We start from the raw sequence: 15,781 nt of genomic DNA, 5'->3' as shown, positions 1-15,781 counted from the left end.
CCAGATGGATGGACTGATGACAGCATTGTTCAGCCAAGGCCTGAAGAAGCAGAAGAAGAAAAGCTCTCGCCTAGAATGATATTTGAAGGTTTCAGCCACTAGAAACCCAAAACAGCAACCATAAATGCTTCCATCGCTTTCCAAAAAACCTTAAAGTCATTTTTGGGGTTTCCAGAAGATCCCAATAAATCTTGCTTGCAATGGTATTCTGAACCAGTTTCTTTTCCGCTTTTTTTGTGCAAAAACTTTCTATAATTTCCCCAATAATGCCCAAAGGGCAGGGTTAGTGTAGTGCTCATCCAATTAAGCATGAAAGATGTTCTTTAGTTCTTTTCTCTGCTCACAGAATCAACAAGTGTTTGAGGAAACAATGCCAGTCTAGAGGTTGCTCTTCCATTTTTATTGCCTGGCTTGAAAAAAAGCAACATAAGTCTGTGAGAAAAAGCCTCAAAGTTTTGAGGTTAAATAAACCAATTCTAAAGTAATCAACAGCTGATTATGGCTGCACTGTTGTGCTCGTTAACTTTAGCACACAAACCTGCTTTTCATTTTAAATTGGACATTTATCAAATGTAAAATCCTTATTAAGCCTCAACAGAACCGGGCTGTCCATTTTGCAATGTACAGGCACAATCATAAATCTGCTGTCTCTTTGTTATCTCGTTACTTTTATTAAAATTAAAACATTTTAAAAAGAGGGAAATGATCAAAATCATGTGAGCACTTTAATATTTGCTCATTATAAGTGTTTCATATTGAGTGAAGGCAGGACTGTAGCATGGGCTGAAGTGAAATAAAGCTTTGGCTCAGATGAAAGAGAGCAGAAAAATTATATACACCCAAAACACTTTTCTCATAAACATCGAAGCTGTTTAGATGGATGTTTAGGATCCCTTTGGGAATCTCCAGCGAGCTGTTTTGTCCATTTCAATGAGTTCTTTATTGCAGACCATCGACAAGTGTAATTACAGAGACCTCAGCGGTTGAGGACACGTCATGACCTCATGATGCCAGATATCAGAAACACATTTTATAATCCAGCACATATCAACCAGTCATGTTTAATCTATTGCAAGCACTTCAATCAGCTTCAACAAGTGGAGTAACCAGTCCAACCATGACATGTTTGACTTCATTTCTACACTGTAAAAAAAAAGGTTAAAAGTCTTACTGTCAAATAACAGTAAAACAAACTTCAAAAAAGTTATTTTCCAGGAATTTACTGTATTATTTTTTCCCGGTCAAAAGTCTGGCAGCAAAATTTGCTTATAAAAAACACTTATAAATCAAATAAGTCAAATAACAGTAAAAAAAAAAAAATATTTTACAGATACTTTCAGATATATACAGTAAATATCTGCATTTAAAAATATATAATATAACTAAAGTTTTTTTTTTTCAACTTTTTTTTTTTACTTTAAAATGATGGTGGGTTTGTAGCCAGACTTTTTACCGTTCTTTTACAAACAAAAAAATCTATTAAAATTCAAGTTTTAACACTTTACATTAACTTTTCTTGCTTTTACAGTTTTGTTTTGTTTTTGTTTTTTACAGTGTATGACCACATAAACTTGAGTTTATGTTTGCAGCCCTTCTAAGTCCAGCTTTAACATCTTACAAAGTCTGTTAGATCTAAATTTGTGTGCGATGTCTTACAAAAAAACCTACTTAGCTGTGATCATCTAACCATTGCATCAGCAGCAGCAATGCTACAACTAAATTCAACAAATTACAACAGTCAACACTGCTGCAAATGGTGTTGAACTTGAAATTAGAAGCCCCAGTTCTACTCCGTCAATGAAGAAAAAGGTAAAACTTTCCATCCCTGTTTTTATTAGCCTGTGCTCTTAGACTGAAAGGGCAAAATAGAGTGAAAGAAAGTGGGGTACTTGAAGAAAAACAAATTAAGGCTTTTCTTTTTGATGGAGTGGTGCTGCATACTTATGGTTTTGGAGTGGTGGAAGTCAAAGAGTCTACAAGCACAAACATATTAACTGGCAGAACTAATGAGAAACCAGCAGCAGAAACAGCAGCAAAGAGCTCACCGCAAAACCAAGGTGAGAAATTGACTTTCTGATTTTTCACATACTTGTTTCCTCCATGAATTTCCAGGGAAAATAAACACACAGTAGAATAAACAGAACTCAGTCAGAACTTTCGGGGGGTCGAGCAAAGCTAAAATAAACAATGATAAGATGAGCAGAGAGGAGGATTATCACTGACAAAATATGGGAAGAATAAACAGAAAAGGGATCAAATCAGGGAATGGAACATGAAGGAAAACGTATGAAAAACACAGCAATCAAAGTAAAAGAAAAGAGACACGGGCAAGCGGAGAAAGGCAGATGTTTGTTGATGTTTACTCGCCAGCCGTGGTGACACAATAAGGTCAGCTGAGAGCAAACCATTAATTATATTTGTGGTGGGTGTTTCAGGAAGTGGGTCGACAGTGTGCTCAAAAACAACGCAGCTGCAGACCAGCTGAGCGCGCAGATAGGGACGCACACGCCACACAGCCACCATCAACACCAGCACTAATCCAACCTCCCACTGGGATGTAACAGGACCGTCCCACTGGCTCTCCAGGGAATGTTTGTCTCTCTTCTAGCTATCTCTGTATTGATCTCTCGCTTTATTTCTGCCAAAGAAAACTGCCATCCCACAATGGAAGTTCACCAGAGAGACTTTCAACATAAAAGCACCTCATGCGCCAAGGAAACAAGACAAAAAGTTAAACAAAAGATATAAAGTTTAAGTTTCAGTGGTTAAAAGTTTAGACTTTCTTTGAAGTCTGTTATGTTGTTTGCTGATTACCAGAAGTCATCCATCAGCCGGACAGGAGACAAACCCAGAGCAATGCAGGTTCAAGGTTGGGACAACATAGCGAGGCTGAGCTGTGACCTGCTGTGACCTTTGAAGGGACTGTGTAGTTTTAGCACAAAAACATGATTTTATACCAACTAAGCAACCTCAAAGATAATCACCTACACTGTAAACATATATTACAGGTGTATTAAGGCCAGAACAAACAGACTCAAAAACAGCTTCTTTCCCAAGGCCATAATCACCCTTAACTGCAGTATGAACTGATCTTCCCTCTTGTGCAATACCTCCAAACAAGTGCAATATCTCACATGTATATGGACCATATTTATTTTTTCACTGCTGAAATTCAAAGTGTGCACTTTATGTCTGTTTGTATATTATTTGTATGTTATTATTATTATTATTTCTGAGACATTGTCTCTTGCACTGACTTGGTGGTGTTTTATTAATTTCATTGTATCCTGGTACAGTGACAATAAAAGTGATTCTGATTCTGATTCTGATATATATATATATATGAGAATTTTACTGTATTATTTTACAGGGTTTTTTCTTGTTTTTTTCTGCATCTTCTGCATTATTTTCTGCAAATGCCATTAAAAAGATAAATTATTTTTATTACAAATTTTAATTCTGTAAATTAATATAGTGTGACATTGAAGATTTTTTTTTTTTTTTTTTACAGTATTATTTAATTGCTTGATGGTTTCGAATGCTAAATTATAGTGAAATCTGTGTAAAAAAAATATGAAAAATACACATAGCGGAATGAAAATCAAGGCAACTTTCAGTTTTTTAAAAAGGAAAATAAATGTAAAAATAAATCTAAGAATGCATCTTAAAAAAAATAAAAAATACATCTAAAAATACATCTTAAAAAAATGTAAAATAATCAACAAAAATAAAGATAAATCGACAAAAAGTCAAAAGAAATTTAAAAAAATGTCAAAAACATCTAAAGAACTTTAAAAAGAAACCTAAAAAAGTGTAAAAAGAAATCTATAATAAATGTAAAAAGAAATCTATAATAAATGTAAAAAGAACTCAAAAGAAATCTAAAAAGAAATCTTAAAAAAAATGTAAAAAGTCTAGCAGCAAAAGTTGCTATTGGTAAGTGTTTTTGCTACTCTGAAAGGCTCTGAAATCTTGTGCAAAACCATCTGAAAAAAGTGGCGCCATTTATAGGAGCACATTAAATCCTTTGGTAACAATTATCTGGGTGAAATATTTAGATGTCAACATACTTGACTGGGACAAAAAAAGACAATTTCAGAATAAAGTCAACTAAGACTTGAGTATACAAGGAGAAAAAAAGCATCCTTATCTTCAACATCCTGTTTTAGGGGCAACAGACTGATCAAACAAGCAGAGATCAGTGAGCGAAGGAGGCTAAAGGGCAAAAGGGGAAAAAGGAAGCTTTCATAAATCTGTTCTCACCAATGACTGCTCTGTCATTAACTCCTCCTGCAGCACAAACACACAAGCAGAAATATGCTGCATGCATCTGCATACAAGCACACATTATTTTGACTTTTTTTTACATTAATATAAAAGATTGAGGTCAACTAGGGACAATGACATCGACATCTTGAGTTTCAGAGCCACCCACAGCTGCTCTGCACTCCATGACCTCATCAGATGCTCCGCTGCTGTACGATGGGACATGTCCTCTCTCTCTGTGGTCTCCATGCAGCTGAACAGACACCTGCTTGTTTCAAAGCTGTCTTTCCGGCCTGACAGACACTTTCCAGACTCTTACAAATTCCATGTTTTCACCCATCAGGCTTCTGCGGTGCCAAAGGCCAGGACGCAGGCCGCTCCCAGAAAAACAAACACACTAATTCAAGACCACTTTACATTATCGTAAATTGCAGTTTTGATGCACCTCTAATCCCGTCTGACGGCAGGCTGCTGTATGGACACACCAGGTTATATATCATTTTATACAGTAAATTCACCTCATAGCACACAGGATGTACTGTGGTCCAGTCACAGCCGTGCCCTTTACAACTGTAACCATGTTTATGTGCTGTAATTTCCAACACTCAGCTACAGAGAGGAATTTTCTTTTCATCCCTGCGTCACTCTTCAAGTTGCACTCATTCAAACCATCGCAGCCACAGTCGACTGTTGACCATTGAGCAGCTACAGCAACTGGCAACTGGAGCCTTTTTTAGTGGATGTTGAAAGGGTAGAAAGTGTCTTTCTGTTACTTTCCCAGCTGGTCTGGAAATGATTATTCACCATGCTCTAGTTGCAGGGACGCTTCTCTGTATAAAGCTTTACTGTATAAATGCACCCAATAAATTCTGCTGTAGAGTTGAGCGACAAGATAGCTCAACCTATGAACATGTGTGGATGTTCAATATGGCTAAAAACTTGAAGGAATAACAGTCTTTCAGAAGAAGGAAGCCATTATGGGTCCTTGAAAGGGAGCGTTGACCCCTCAGGTTTTATGTATGATCAGTATTGGTTGTTATGACCATGGACCATCATATGTTTTTTCTATGTATTTTTTCCAGTGCATAAAGTAGATTATCCTTCCTGCCAGTGAGAGGTGCTGCTCTTTTTTGTGTGTGTTTTAAGGCATCTGTGCCCAAGAGCCCATTATTTCTAAGTCATGTCCATGAATAAAAGGCAATACCCAAGCAGAGTATATGATAGATATAAAAAAAAAAACAGAAAGATAAATCCTGATATATAGATGTATCATACTTTAGAATATTAGAACTTTACATGGAAAGACATTGTGGGAATTGGTGTTTGATTGCAGTGGATGTTTAGGGGGAGATAGCAGGTCAACAATAAATGCCACATAGAAGTGGTGTACATCCTCTGAAAGCTGTGAACCTGAATTAATAAATTATATAAACCTATTAATAAGGGTTCATAACATTAATATATGCCCCTTTGAAGTCCATTCCCATGTACAACTATGTCCCATAAGTTGTTGAAGCAAGTTTTGGGTTGATACCATTTGTTACACACATTTTGTGCTGACTTATGCAATTTAATTCATACCAAGAATGGATAAAAATGGTCAAAAAACCCTCCAGAATATTACATCAACATACCAAGACATTTGGATGACATAACCGCTTTGAAAATCACCATGAAACATTAAAAAAATAGCCTAACTTTGCAGCGTTATTTCTTTAGATCTTCTAGTTTCATATGTAATCAGTATCTCCAGTACATGGGGAAAAACGAGACACGTCAAAAATACAGACAGCCCGCCAGCAGAGAAAAAGAAGTCAAATCGCTCTTCGGTCCAACACTGGACAGAATGAAGGGCAGGGAAAGAAAGAGCTGACCACATCAAACAAAGCTTTTAGGAAATTTGGTTTAAAAGCTCTTTGATGGCCAAAGCTTTGATTTCCATGAGCAATGACTGTACAGATAAGGACGAATTAATGAGAGGTCCAGCAAAGATATGTTATCTCAAGAATTCAAATGTGTTAACAATACACCATTATGAGACCACAATGTCACACTTAAACTGCTTTTAGGAAAACGATCATGATTCTTTTGGTAATTTGAGTAAAACGTCACCACAAACAACTTAAAAGGCTTTACTAAAATAGGACAGACAGCAGTAAACTATAAGGGGACAAAGGCCGGAGGTCAAAGTGACTTTCGGCGTCACACGTTTACCCTCCACCCTAAACTTAACACATCCTGCGTTTGTCTTCTGGTGTCAAGCTTTGAAGAGAGTCGTCCATCTCATCCAACACTATCTGTGTCCACGACTCAAAATAGTGTCTTGTTTGGCCCGGGACGAATATAGCTGTTCCTGTTTACCCTGCAAATAACGCACATGGTTTTGGTTTGGGGTTTGTTTTAGATAATTTGCAGAAACTGCCATCGAGGCCCAGAGGCTGTGGAGCAGATTTCCTCCAAGTGTTGTGTCAGCAGAATCTACTGTCACTTGACAGCGATCCTTTAACTGCTTTTACAATGTCTCTTGTTTCCTTTGAAAGGCTTTCTCCACCATATCGCCTTCATCAAAAAGCTAAAAAACAAATATAAATCAAGCTCACGTACTCATCAATGGAAGGAAGTCGCAAAAACAACAAACTGCATCAAGTATGAGAGAAATAAATAAATTAAGGAGCCAGATGAAGATGACAACAGCTGTCCCATTGGAACTAATGTGAAAGTTGGTGGAAGTAAACATCTTGAATCAGTTTGAGCAAGCTGAAACATGCAAGTGTAATAAGCCACAAGAAAGGCTTGTATCCCTCTTTCAAGAACAAAAAAAACATGTTTACGTGCAATTAATTGAGGGAAAATAACATCAAATCTTGTTTAAATTTCAGCAAATCATGGATTTCCGTTGTTCATACTCCTGGGACAATTGCTGTTTTTTACTCTTTGATGACAAGAGATGACGGGACTTTTTTTCTCCGTTAATGGTAGATAAAATGGACAAATATTTCTGTGCTTACCGCTAACTTTAAGGGCAACTCATTGGAGAGAGTTTTTCCAATTCCAGTATCAAAAGTACCTCAGATAAAGTGCAAAAATTCCAGATCAGACATTGGCAAGTACACAAGTCTATGCACCAATCTGATGACACATTATTACACAATTCTTCATTTAATTAACTCAATTAATAAACTCTCATACAACTGCACTTACTTATATATTTTTAGTATCTACATTTCTTTGTCGTACATTTTTTTTTGGATAGTTTGTTTGCCATATTCTTATATACTTTTGAATATTTTGTATGATGTGCTTGGTGTTTTAATTTTTGCTGCTGATGTATGTATGTCCTTCTATCTATCTATCTATCTATCCATCTATCCAATTTACGTAACACAGGAACAACAAAAACAACATGTGTCACCTGCTACCCGATAGGTGCATCCTGCCTGAACCGTACTGAAAATGTGCAGTATGACACAACACTCAATAGAGATGAGAACGAAGCAAGATGACTCACTTGTTAGATCATTTTTCAGGACTTGATGATGGGAGTAGCCAACAAGAGAGCCATCTTTTTCTTGTTTATACACAGTAGTATCGGATCAGTACTTCGTATCAGCCAATGGGCAAGTTCAGGTATCAAAACTGGTATCAGGAAGGGAAAACTGGTATGGGAACATCTTCAAAGAGACTGCCTATTCATTTATAAAGAGAACTGTCTCATGCACCAAGACTATAGTCCAAAAATCCTGACCCAATGTGATTAATCTCACTAAAGTTTTCTTGAACCTAACGCTAAGAAAGCTCACTCACCGTACTAGATAACATCATCAGCATAATAACAGAGTTTGTGTTATGACTTCGCATCCAACAGTTAATTACTTTTCATGTGAGCACCTGCCAAAAAGTCAACACTATTTATATCATTACCTCATTAAACTCATACAACACTCTTGTACATTTGACATGCAGAGTATAAACACACAGCTGCATTGTCAGTGAAACATCTGGCCACTTTTACCTCGTTTAGTCAGTCATCTACATCTCCTTTGGCAGTCTTTCTTTAATTGGTGACATCTTTGGTGCTCATTGTTGGGACTTTTCCTCAGGAAAGACCTGCCTTGACTCATGTGTTAAAAGCTTAAATGTAAAATCATTCACAAACAGGATAGAAGTTGACTCATTCGTGTGTTACATCATGTGGCGGATGGAAACAAACTGGACATTCATTTATAGGAAAGTGCCACAGAGTTTAAAAGTCTCCAGTGCGGCGCGTATGTTTTTCTTGCTCATTCATGAAATCATTGTTGGACAGCGTTGCGAATCTGTGCTGTGCTCAAGTTGAAATTACAGTTTTAATCAAAACCTTGCATGTTACCTCTCTGCAGGGCTGCCGTCCAGATGACCTACATCAAACTGGAGCCAAACCAGGATCTCGTTAAGTCGGAATCAAGACCGAATGGAAGGATTTACACATTACGTCCATAAACTTGGTGTCATCTTACTTCTGTTGACAAATCATTAATAAAAAGCCAATGTTCATGTGTTACTGCTGCCTATATCAGCTGGCTTTAGGGTGGATTTTGTAATAATACATTAAACAAACCATGATATTTGTGTGAAAATAACTTTGAGAGCCAGGTTTCAGGTACAGCTTCTTGTGTCTCTTTCTCTGTTTTTGACCAAATGCCATCTACACTTATACGTCAAATTTCTCCCCACTTTTGTTTGGACACTTTCTTTTGCATGCTTAGAAATCTGCTCTCTTTTCCTAATGGTTTCCAGAATTTGGAAACAAATGAACAGTCCCTGCAGCAGCCACGCCAGCTTCTCTATTCAAATCATAAAATGCAAGCGCCAAGACAGACTTTTGTGTTTATAATACAATGTATGGAAGGCCTGCAAACTGTTCAATAACATGACATTCTGCAGCAATGTTTAATCAATCAAGAAACCAGAGGCACCAAACAATGCATCAGCTCATTCAGGGTCAAGTTACTAGATGCAAAATAACTTGAGCTATCGATTGTTTACAATAACTGCAGTAATTATACTTAATCTAGAAAAGAGTGAGTCACAGGGTTTGGGATCAATTTCACCAGCGTATGAAGTTCACATTCATAAATCAACAGGATGCTTTGTCAGTTGTCCTTTTGTTTTAGCTACATTCAAAACAACTATTGAGGTTTTCAAATAAAACCTCTGAGTGTCTGCCGTCATCTTTTTTGACATCAACTCCCCCCAAAATAATAAATCACCACATTCAAAATAAAGTTTTAAAGAAAGTGATTCATCAGATTAATTTGTGTCGGTCACCACAATATCAGCTTTGGCCGCAGTGCGTTGATTTGCTCAGCCCCTCTCACGCCAGAGACAGACGTTCAGTTAGCAGTCGTTGCAACTTAAATTCAGCCAGTGCAAACCCTGGCGCCAGGGGTCATAGGATGGTGGCCACTGGCTGCTGCTGGGTCTAACCAACAGAAAGTTTGGCCAATTTTTGCAGCACTGGAGCTTTTGAGCATGGAGTCAGGGCAGTTCAGAATCAGACACCACACTGAAAAAAAATTGGAGGGACATTTACTTAAAAAAAGCTAGGCAAGTTTTTCCACACAGAAAGTGTTTGTAATCTTTACTCAGGCTGTTTCGAAGTAATATGTATTTAATAGAACCACTTTTTTTTTATTTTTATGAAAATACACAAGTAAATTGCAGATTCACTGATGTCCCTCAATTACGTTTTACTTGGAAATATCAACTAATTAAACTGGTTTAGTGAATATTACTTGGAACGAATGATTCAATTTACATACAAAACTGAGGACACATAATAACAAACAATCACTAAGTAATGTACTACAGGAAAAACTGCTATTTTAAAGTAAAAGCACTGTATTCATACTTCTTTGTAGAATTTATATAGATGATTGAAATAATAATTACAGGGCCAAAAAAAATTTTTTTTCAGTGCAGGCATGTCCAAACTACTCCATAAAGGGCCATGTGGCTGCAGAGTTTTGTTCCAACCAATCAAGAGCACACCTGAAATTACTCATGACTGGTTTGGGAGGCGGGTCTACACAGTGGTGTAGTGGTTAGCACTCTTGTCTCACATCAAGAGGGTCGCCGGTTTGACTCCGGTGCGGCTCTTCTGTGTGGAGTTTGCATGTTTTTCCTGTGTCAGCGTGGCTTCCCTACACAGTCCAAAAACATGCACTTGGGTTTAATTGGTGACTCTAAAGTGCCCGTAGGTGTGAATGAGAACGTGATTGTCTGTCTCTATGTGTCAGCATAGAGCCCTGCTGACCTGTTTTGTCCAGGGTGTACCCCGCCTCTCGCCCAATGTCAGCTGGGATCAGCTCCAGCCCCCTGCGACCCGAGCGCGAATAAGCTCTTAAGGATAATGAATGAATGGTTCGGGAGGGAAACCTGTAGCCATGTGGCCCTTTATGGAGCAGTTTGGGCATGCCTGCAACTGCTGGTATCTAATTCTACAAATAGTAGGCAAATATGTATCTGCAACTTTGCAGGAAAAATGGGTTTCAACAGAATTTATAGACATGCAGAGCAAATAAACAAACAAAAAAAAGCTCTGTGGGATCCCAAAGTTGATTTAGAATTTGAATGTCACCTTTATGCATTAACTGTCCAGTACAGCCATGTCCTTTTTATTACAGAAGACTGAAGTCTGATTCCCTTTTTTCCTTTTGGGGAAGGTTTTTAAACTAGTTTTGAGTTGGAGAAGTGTTTGAGTAACACGTTTAGATGCCAGGACAGAAATTGCTGCCTGAATAAATAGAGTCACTTAAACATGCAGTGGATTTGTGTTTTGATTCAGGAGTGGAGGTGATATAAAGGTGGATGAGGTCGGCCAGGATCTGATCATCAACCTGAGCCCCAAAACAGCAAGAAAAATGGAGAAACTTGAGCTGGGGGTAGAAAGAGCAAACACACCCTGTTGACCTTCCCTGAACAAACAGCAGATAAAGAGAAGAAACTAATGAGTTCTGCCTTTGATAGTAGAGCAGACTTTGTTTAACTTAAAGCCAGAATGTCTTTTTTAAACTCCTTAGATGAACTTGAAGCCCATCTGCGACTGCTGTGCAGACTGTTTATGATATCCTCTCGTTAGCGTGGAGCAACACCCTTCACACGCTTCACTGATCTCGAAGGACTCGCATCATAATCATCTTCGTCATTCTCATTGTCACCATCATTATCCTCATCATCGCCCCGAAGTCATCATCATAACCTCATTCTCTGAGACTCACATCATCGGCCACATCATCATCTTCATTATCCCTAACAGCCGACTGTGTCCCGGCACTCACATGCTTCCCTCACCATAATTAAAAACATTATCATTTGTGAATTATCATGTGTACAGCAGATGTGTGTCTCGGTGGGTGTGGTGTACAGGCATATGCAAGCATGTGCAAATGTATCAATATGTGCGTATAAGCGTGCATTATGAGTATGTCAACACAACAAATAATCTAAAGATGTTATGTTGCATAGTGTTTGTCAACATGTTTCACATTAGTAAAGATTAAAAGCTGCTAATGTTCAAAGAGCACGCTTTTATGATCCTTCTGTAGATTTAAAGCCATAAAATCAAAGGATACTAAGGATGCCTGAGCCACATAATTGCTTTTTTTTCTTGCTTTGTTTACTTCTTTATGTTTGAACATCTTGTTTACATATTCCTCAGTGTTGACGACATATATTCCATCCATTGAAATGCTTATATATGAACTGATTGCATGTTTCATTCAGTTATTTACTCATTAAATGTATTTTTATCTGTACTTTTCTGTCTAATCATTGACTCAACAGTATGGAGCCATTAATCCATCCATCTGCTGTTAATTTACTCACTCATTTTACATTTTTTTGCATGGATTTTTATTTTGTGCATCCATTTATTCGTTATTTTATGTGCTCAATTATTACCTCAACCAAGGAGGTAATGTTTTCAGCTCAGTTTGTCTGTTTGTCAGCAGGATTACGGGAAAACTACTGGCCTGATATTCATGAAATTTGGAGGAAGGGTGGAGCATGAGCCAGGAAAGAGCAGATACAATTTGTGGTGGATTTGAATCATGGGATGTGAACAGGAATTATGTTTCACTTCCCTTGACAACATCGTGAAATTGAGCCTTTGTGCTTCATTCATGTGATGTCAGAATAAAAAAATATGGGAAAAGTAACTTCCCTTCTGGATAAAAAAAAAGAATTAGTTCATAAATAATTTGAAAGTCAGGCATCCAGTTACTTATTCATTAATTCAGAGTTTCCCATTCATTCATTTTCAGCCTATTAACTCAATTAAAATTAAATTTCATTCAGTTATACGTATTTCTGTTAATGCTCTGAATAATCAGACAACAATAATTCAATAATAAATAATTCAATAATCCACTTATTGTCTGTTAAGGTGTCCATATGTACAACTAAGCCTATTTAGCTATCACTCACTAGTGATTTGGACTTTTGTTTTTTTGTCAAATTCAAAACATGAGACAACACTGATCTGTAATTGGTTCTGGCAGCTCTCAGTTCTGCTGCATCCACCTTAAAAACATGAGTACACACTATAAACAGACCCAGCAGAAAGCTGAAAGAGGCAGCATGCACTATTTCACACTGAGGAAACAATTATATCAGCTATATTCCAACAATAGTGCATAGAAATGTGACTGTTGCCACAGCGACAGCTCTGTTTTCAAGAATATTTACAGCTGGAAATATTTGTCCCTGGTGCTCTCTCTCTGGCAAGTCAGCCAGCACGCGCGTGCTCACACACACACACACTTCTTTTTTCCCCCTTCTTGAAAAAGTGAATCATGGCAGAGGATTATGAATATGGCAAAAGCACAAACAGCCTGACAGTGGAGCCTCTGGCTCAGTCAGCCTCTGAAGGATCTACAGTGGAGGAAAGTGGACCATGAAATCACACTTTAAAAACTTTTCTTTAGTCAGACATCCACCACACTCCACCCACCCCCTCATACACACACACACACACACACACACACACACACACACGAACATACACACACACGAACATACACACACACACACACACACACACACACACACACACACACACACACACACACACACACACACACACCGGCATGTCTGCTGTGCTGCAAACATCCACTGCAGCTTCTTTTGACTCAATCCTGCAAGATCATATTTCACTTCAGATCATAATTAGGGACGGGGTTTTATTGCAAAGCGGTTTCACTTTTTGAGCCAAAGTGGTGTTTAATTTAAAATGTCTAACTCTGACAATTAAGCTCCGTGGGGCCACATTAGCTAAAGAGACCCCGCAATTATTTCACTGGGGGCCGTACAATGCTGCTTTTGTGACATGGAGGTCCTTGTGGTAATCATAGGTCAAAATATCCACACACACATACACAACCACACACACACACACACATAGCTGCAAATGTCATTCAGGATTCCAGCACACTGACGAAAGCAGTGATGGCCTATTGGCCCGTCTCAAGGCCGGGAAGAAAACTAATAAAATGAAGCTCTCAGACATGACTGACAATGACCTTCATCTCTGACAAGCACTTTCCAAAAGTCAGAAGCATTACATCATCTTCGCTACCTTAATTATGCACTGCTACTGATTGCACGACCCGCCTGTCAGCGTGCACGTTGTGAGGTTTTTGCCTGTTTCCAATTGCAATGGAAAAAGAAAAAGCTGCAGTTCTTTCAGCACTAATTGGGACCATGTTGAAGTGTCCTGATTGATCCATTCATCATGGAGGAAAATCTAGATTTAAAGCTGTGAAAACAGCCTGCAAAGTGCTTCAGAGAGGCTCAGAGGAATATATCAGTGGAGATATAATTGAAACATAGCACAGCACAGAAGCCAGCAGGTATCTCCCTCTTGGTTTCCAAAGTTCATCTAAAGACAATGGCTCCCAAAATATTTCCAAAGATTTAGAGAAGTTTCCCTGTTATGTACAGTGAGTTTGGAGCCATTCCAATCCAACATTAAGCATCCCATGAGCTCTACTGATCTTATCAAATGGGAAGTCTAATGCAAATATTCCCTAAAACCACAAACCTCTAAAGACATTCCCATGCTCTTTGCTATATGGACACTTTCAGTATCTTCTACAAATGGTTAAAGAGCCAAAATGATGTGCATAAATGTGCTATTGCTATAATAATATATCATAGGGATTTAAACGTGTGTCTGTGCTGCTAAATATTGACTTAATACAGAACTTGGCTTGACTTTCTGAATATTTTGAAAGCAATATTTCAATGTTTCTGCACCATTTATTAAATAAACTTCACGATGTCCTTTAAATTCATATAATCTCTCAATAAAAGCATGCAAAACTTGCTCTCATTTTGCCATTCATGCATCTTTTTTTTTTAAAGAGTTATATACCTTCCTGTGCCTCTACATAACAAGTTTAGTTTCCAGGACCAGAGTGCAACAGTTTCACCATTCATATTCAGCAGATACAAAGTCATGAGCCAGCAGAAAGTTCACCAACAGCAGAAGAAGAAGAAAAAAAAAACAGCAACGAGAGACAGACAGAGTGTGCACATACCGTCCAACAGCTGAGCGGAGGAGCGCCGGCAGCAGAACCGGAGCACAAGGAGAAATAATCCAAAGAACCAGGGAGGAATGCTGTGTAAAGACAGAAGAAAGTAGTTGGAAAACTGACTTAAAACAACTTTTTTAGTGAAAACACAGTGCCTTTCATTTACCGTGAAGTCATCTTCAGTGTCGGTAAGCTTAGATCCAAACTAAAGTTGTCCTGTTCATGTGTCAGAGAGAGAGAGATGGAGCTCACTCTGCCTCTCTCTCTCACTCACTCCAAACTAAAAGCCTCTCACTCTCCTCCTCCGCCTCCTCTCTCGCTCTCCCTCTCTCCCTCTCTCTCTCTCTCTGGTTCCCAGTCAAACAAAGGCAGCTTCAGTGCATCGGACTCAAGGGGCCCTCGCAAAAACTGAAATCCGACTCCTCGTGTCTCTCTACGGACCACCGCTTTTCTAATCCGGCCCTCCCTTCAGACATCACAACTCCAAATACAAATTAACACACTCTAGTTAAGTCCTCCTCCCCCCTGCTCCTCCTGCTCCTCCTCACTGGTGTGGTTTCTCTCACTTTCCCTGTGATTTAAAGCACTTTTTTTTTCTTGTGTGGCCATGACCTATGGGAGGAGATGTCTCAGCTGCAGCATCAAGACCAAAAACTTTCTTTTAAGTCTGTTTAGTAAGGACAAGAAGTCACGGTCATTGGATCAAAGTAAATATTCAACCAACTCAAAGAAAAGTGCATCTTATCACTGGAATTACAGGAATCTGTTTTGTTCAAAACGTCCAACTATTCAATTCCACTTTAACCCTCGAAATTCGTTTGTTGGAATATATGTTTTATTTAAAAAGCCGTCAAATCCACCATTTATTGTAGAAAGAAAGTGTAAAAACAGGCAATATCGTCAAAATTTTTACTTCTTGACAGTTCTTGAATGGATCATCG

The 15,781-nt window shown here is 38.3% G+C and overlaps 1 protein-coding gene across 1 annotated transcript in view; it reads right to left on the bottom strand.

Annotated features, from left to right (window-relative positions):
* LOC131962033 (collagen alpha-1(XVIII) chain-like) overlaps positions 1-15,130 on the bottom strand; it is an 81,857-nt gene extending 66,727 nt beyond the window's left edge. Inside the window, exons 1-2 of the mRNA XM_059326982.1 lie at positions 15,007-15,130; positions 14,847-14,926 (exon numbers count right to left, since the gene is read on the bottom strand). Coding sequence (XP_059182965.1) covers positions 14,847-14,926; positions 15,007-15,017 — 91 coding nt within the window. The 5' untranslated portion in view covers positions 15,018-15,130. The remainder of the gene's footprint in view (positions 1-14,846; positions 14,927-15,006) is intronic.
* Between the last annotated feature and the right edge of the window lie 651 nt (positions 15,131-15,781).

This window comes from Centropristis striata, chromosome 23 (assembly GCF_030273125.1).
Source record: "Centropristis striata isolate RG_2023a ecotype Rhode Island chromosome 23, C.striata_1.0, whole genome shotgun sequence".
NCBI lineage: Eukaryota > Metazoa > Chordata > Actinopteri > Perciformes > Serranidae > Centropristis > Centropristis striata.
The sequence above is the reverse complement of the archived record's forward strand: the minus strand, read 5'-3'. Positions and strand labels throughout refer to the sequence as shown.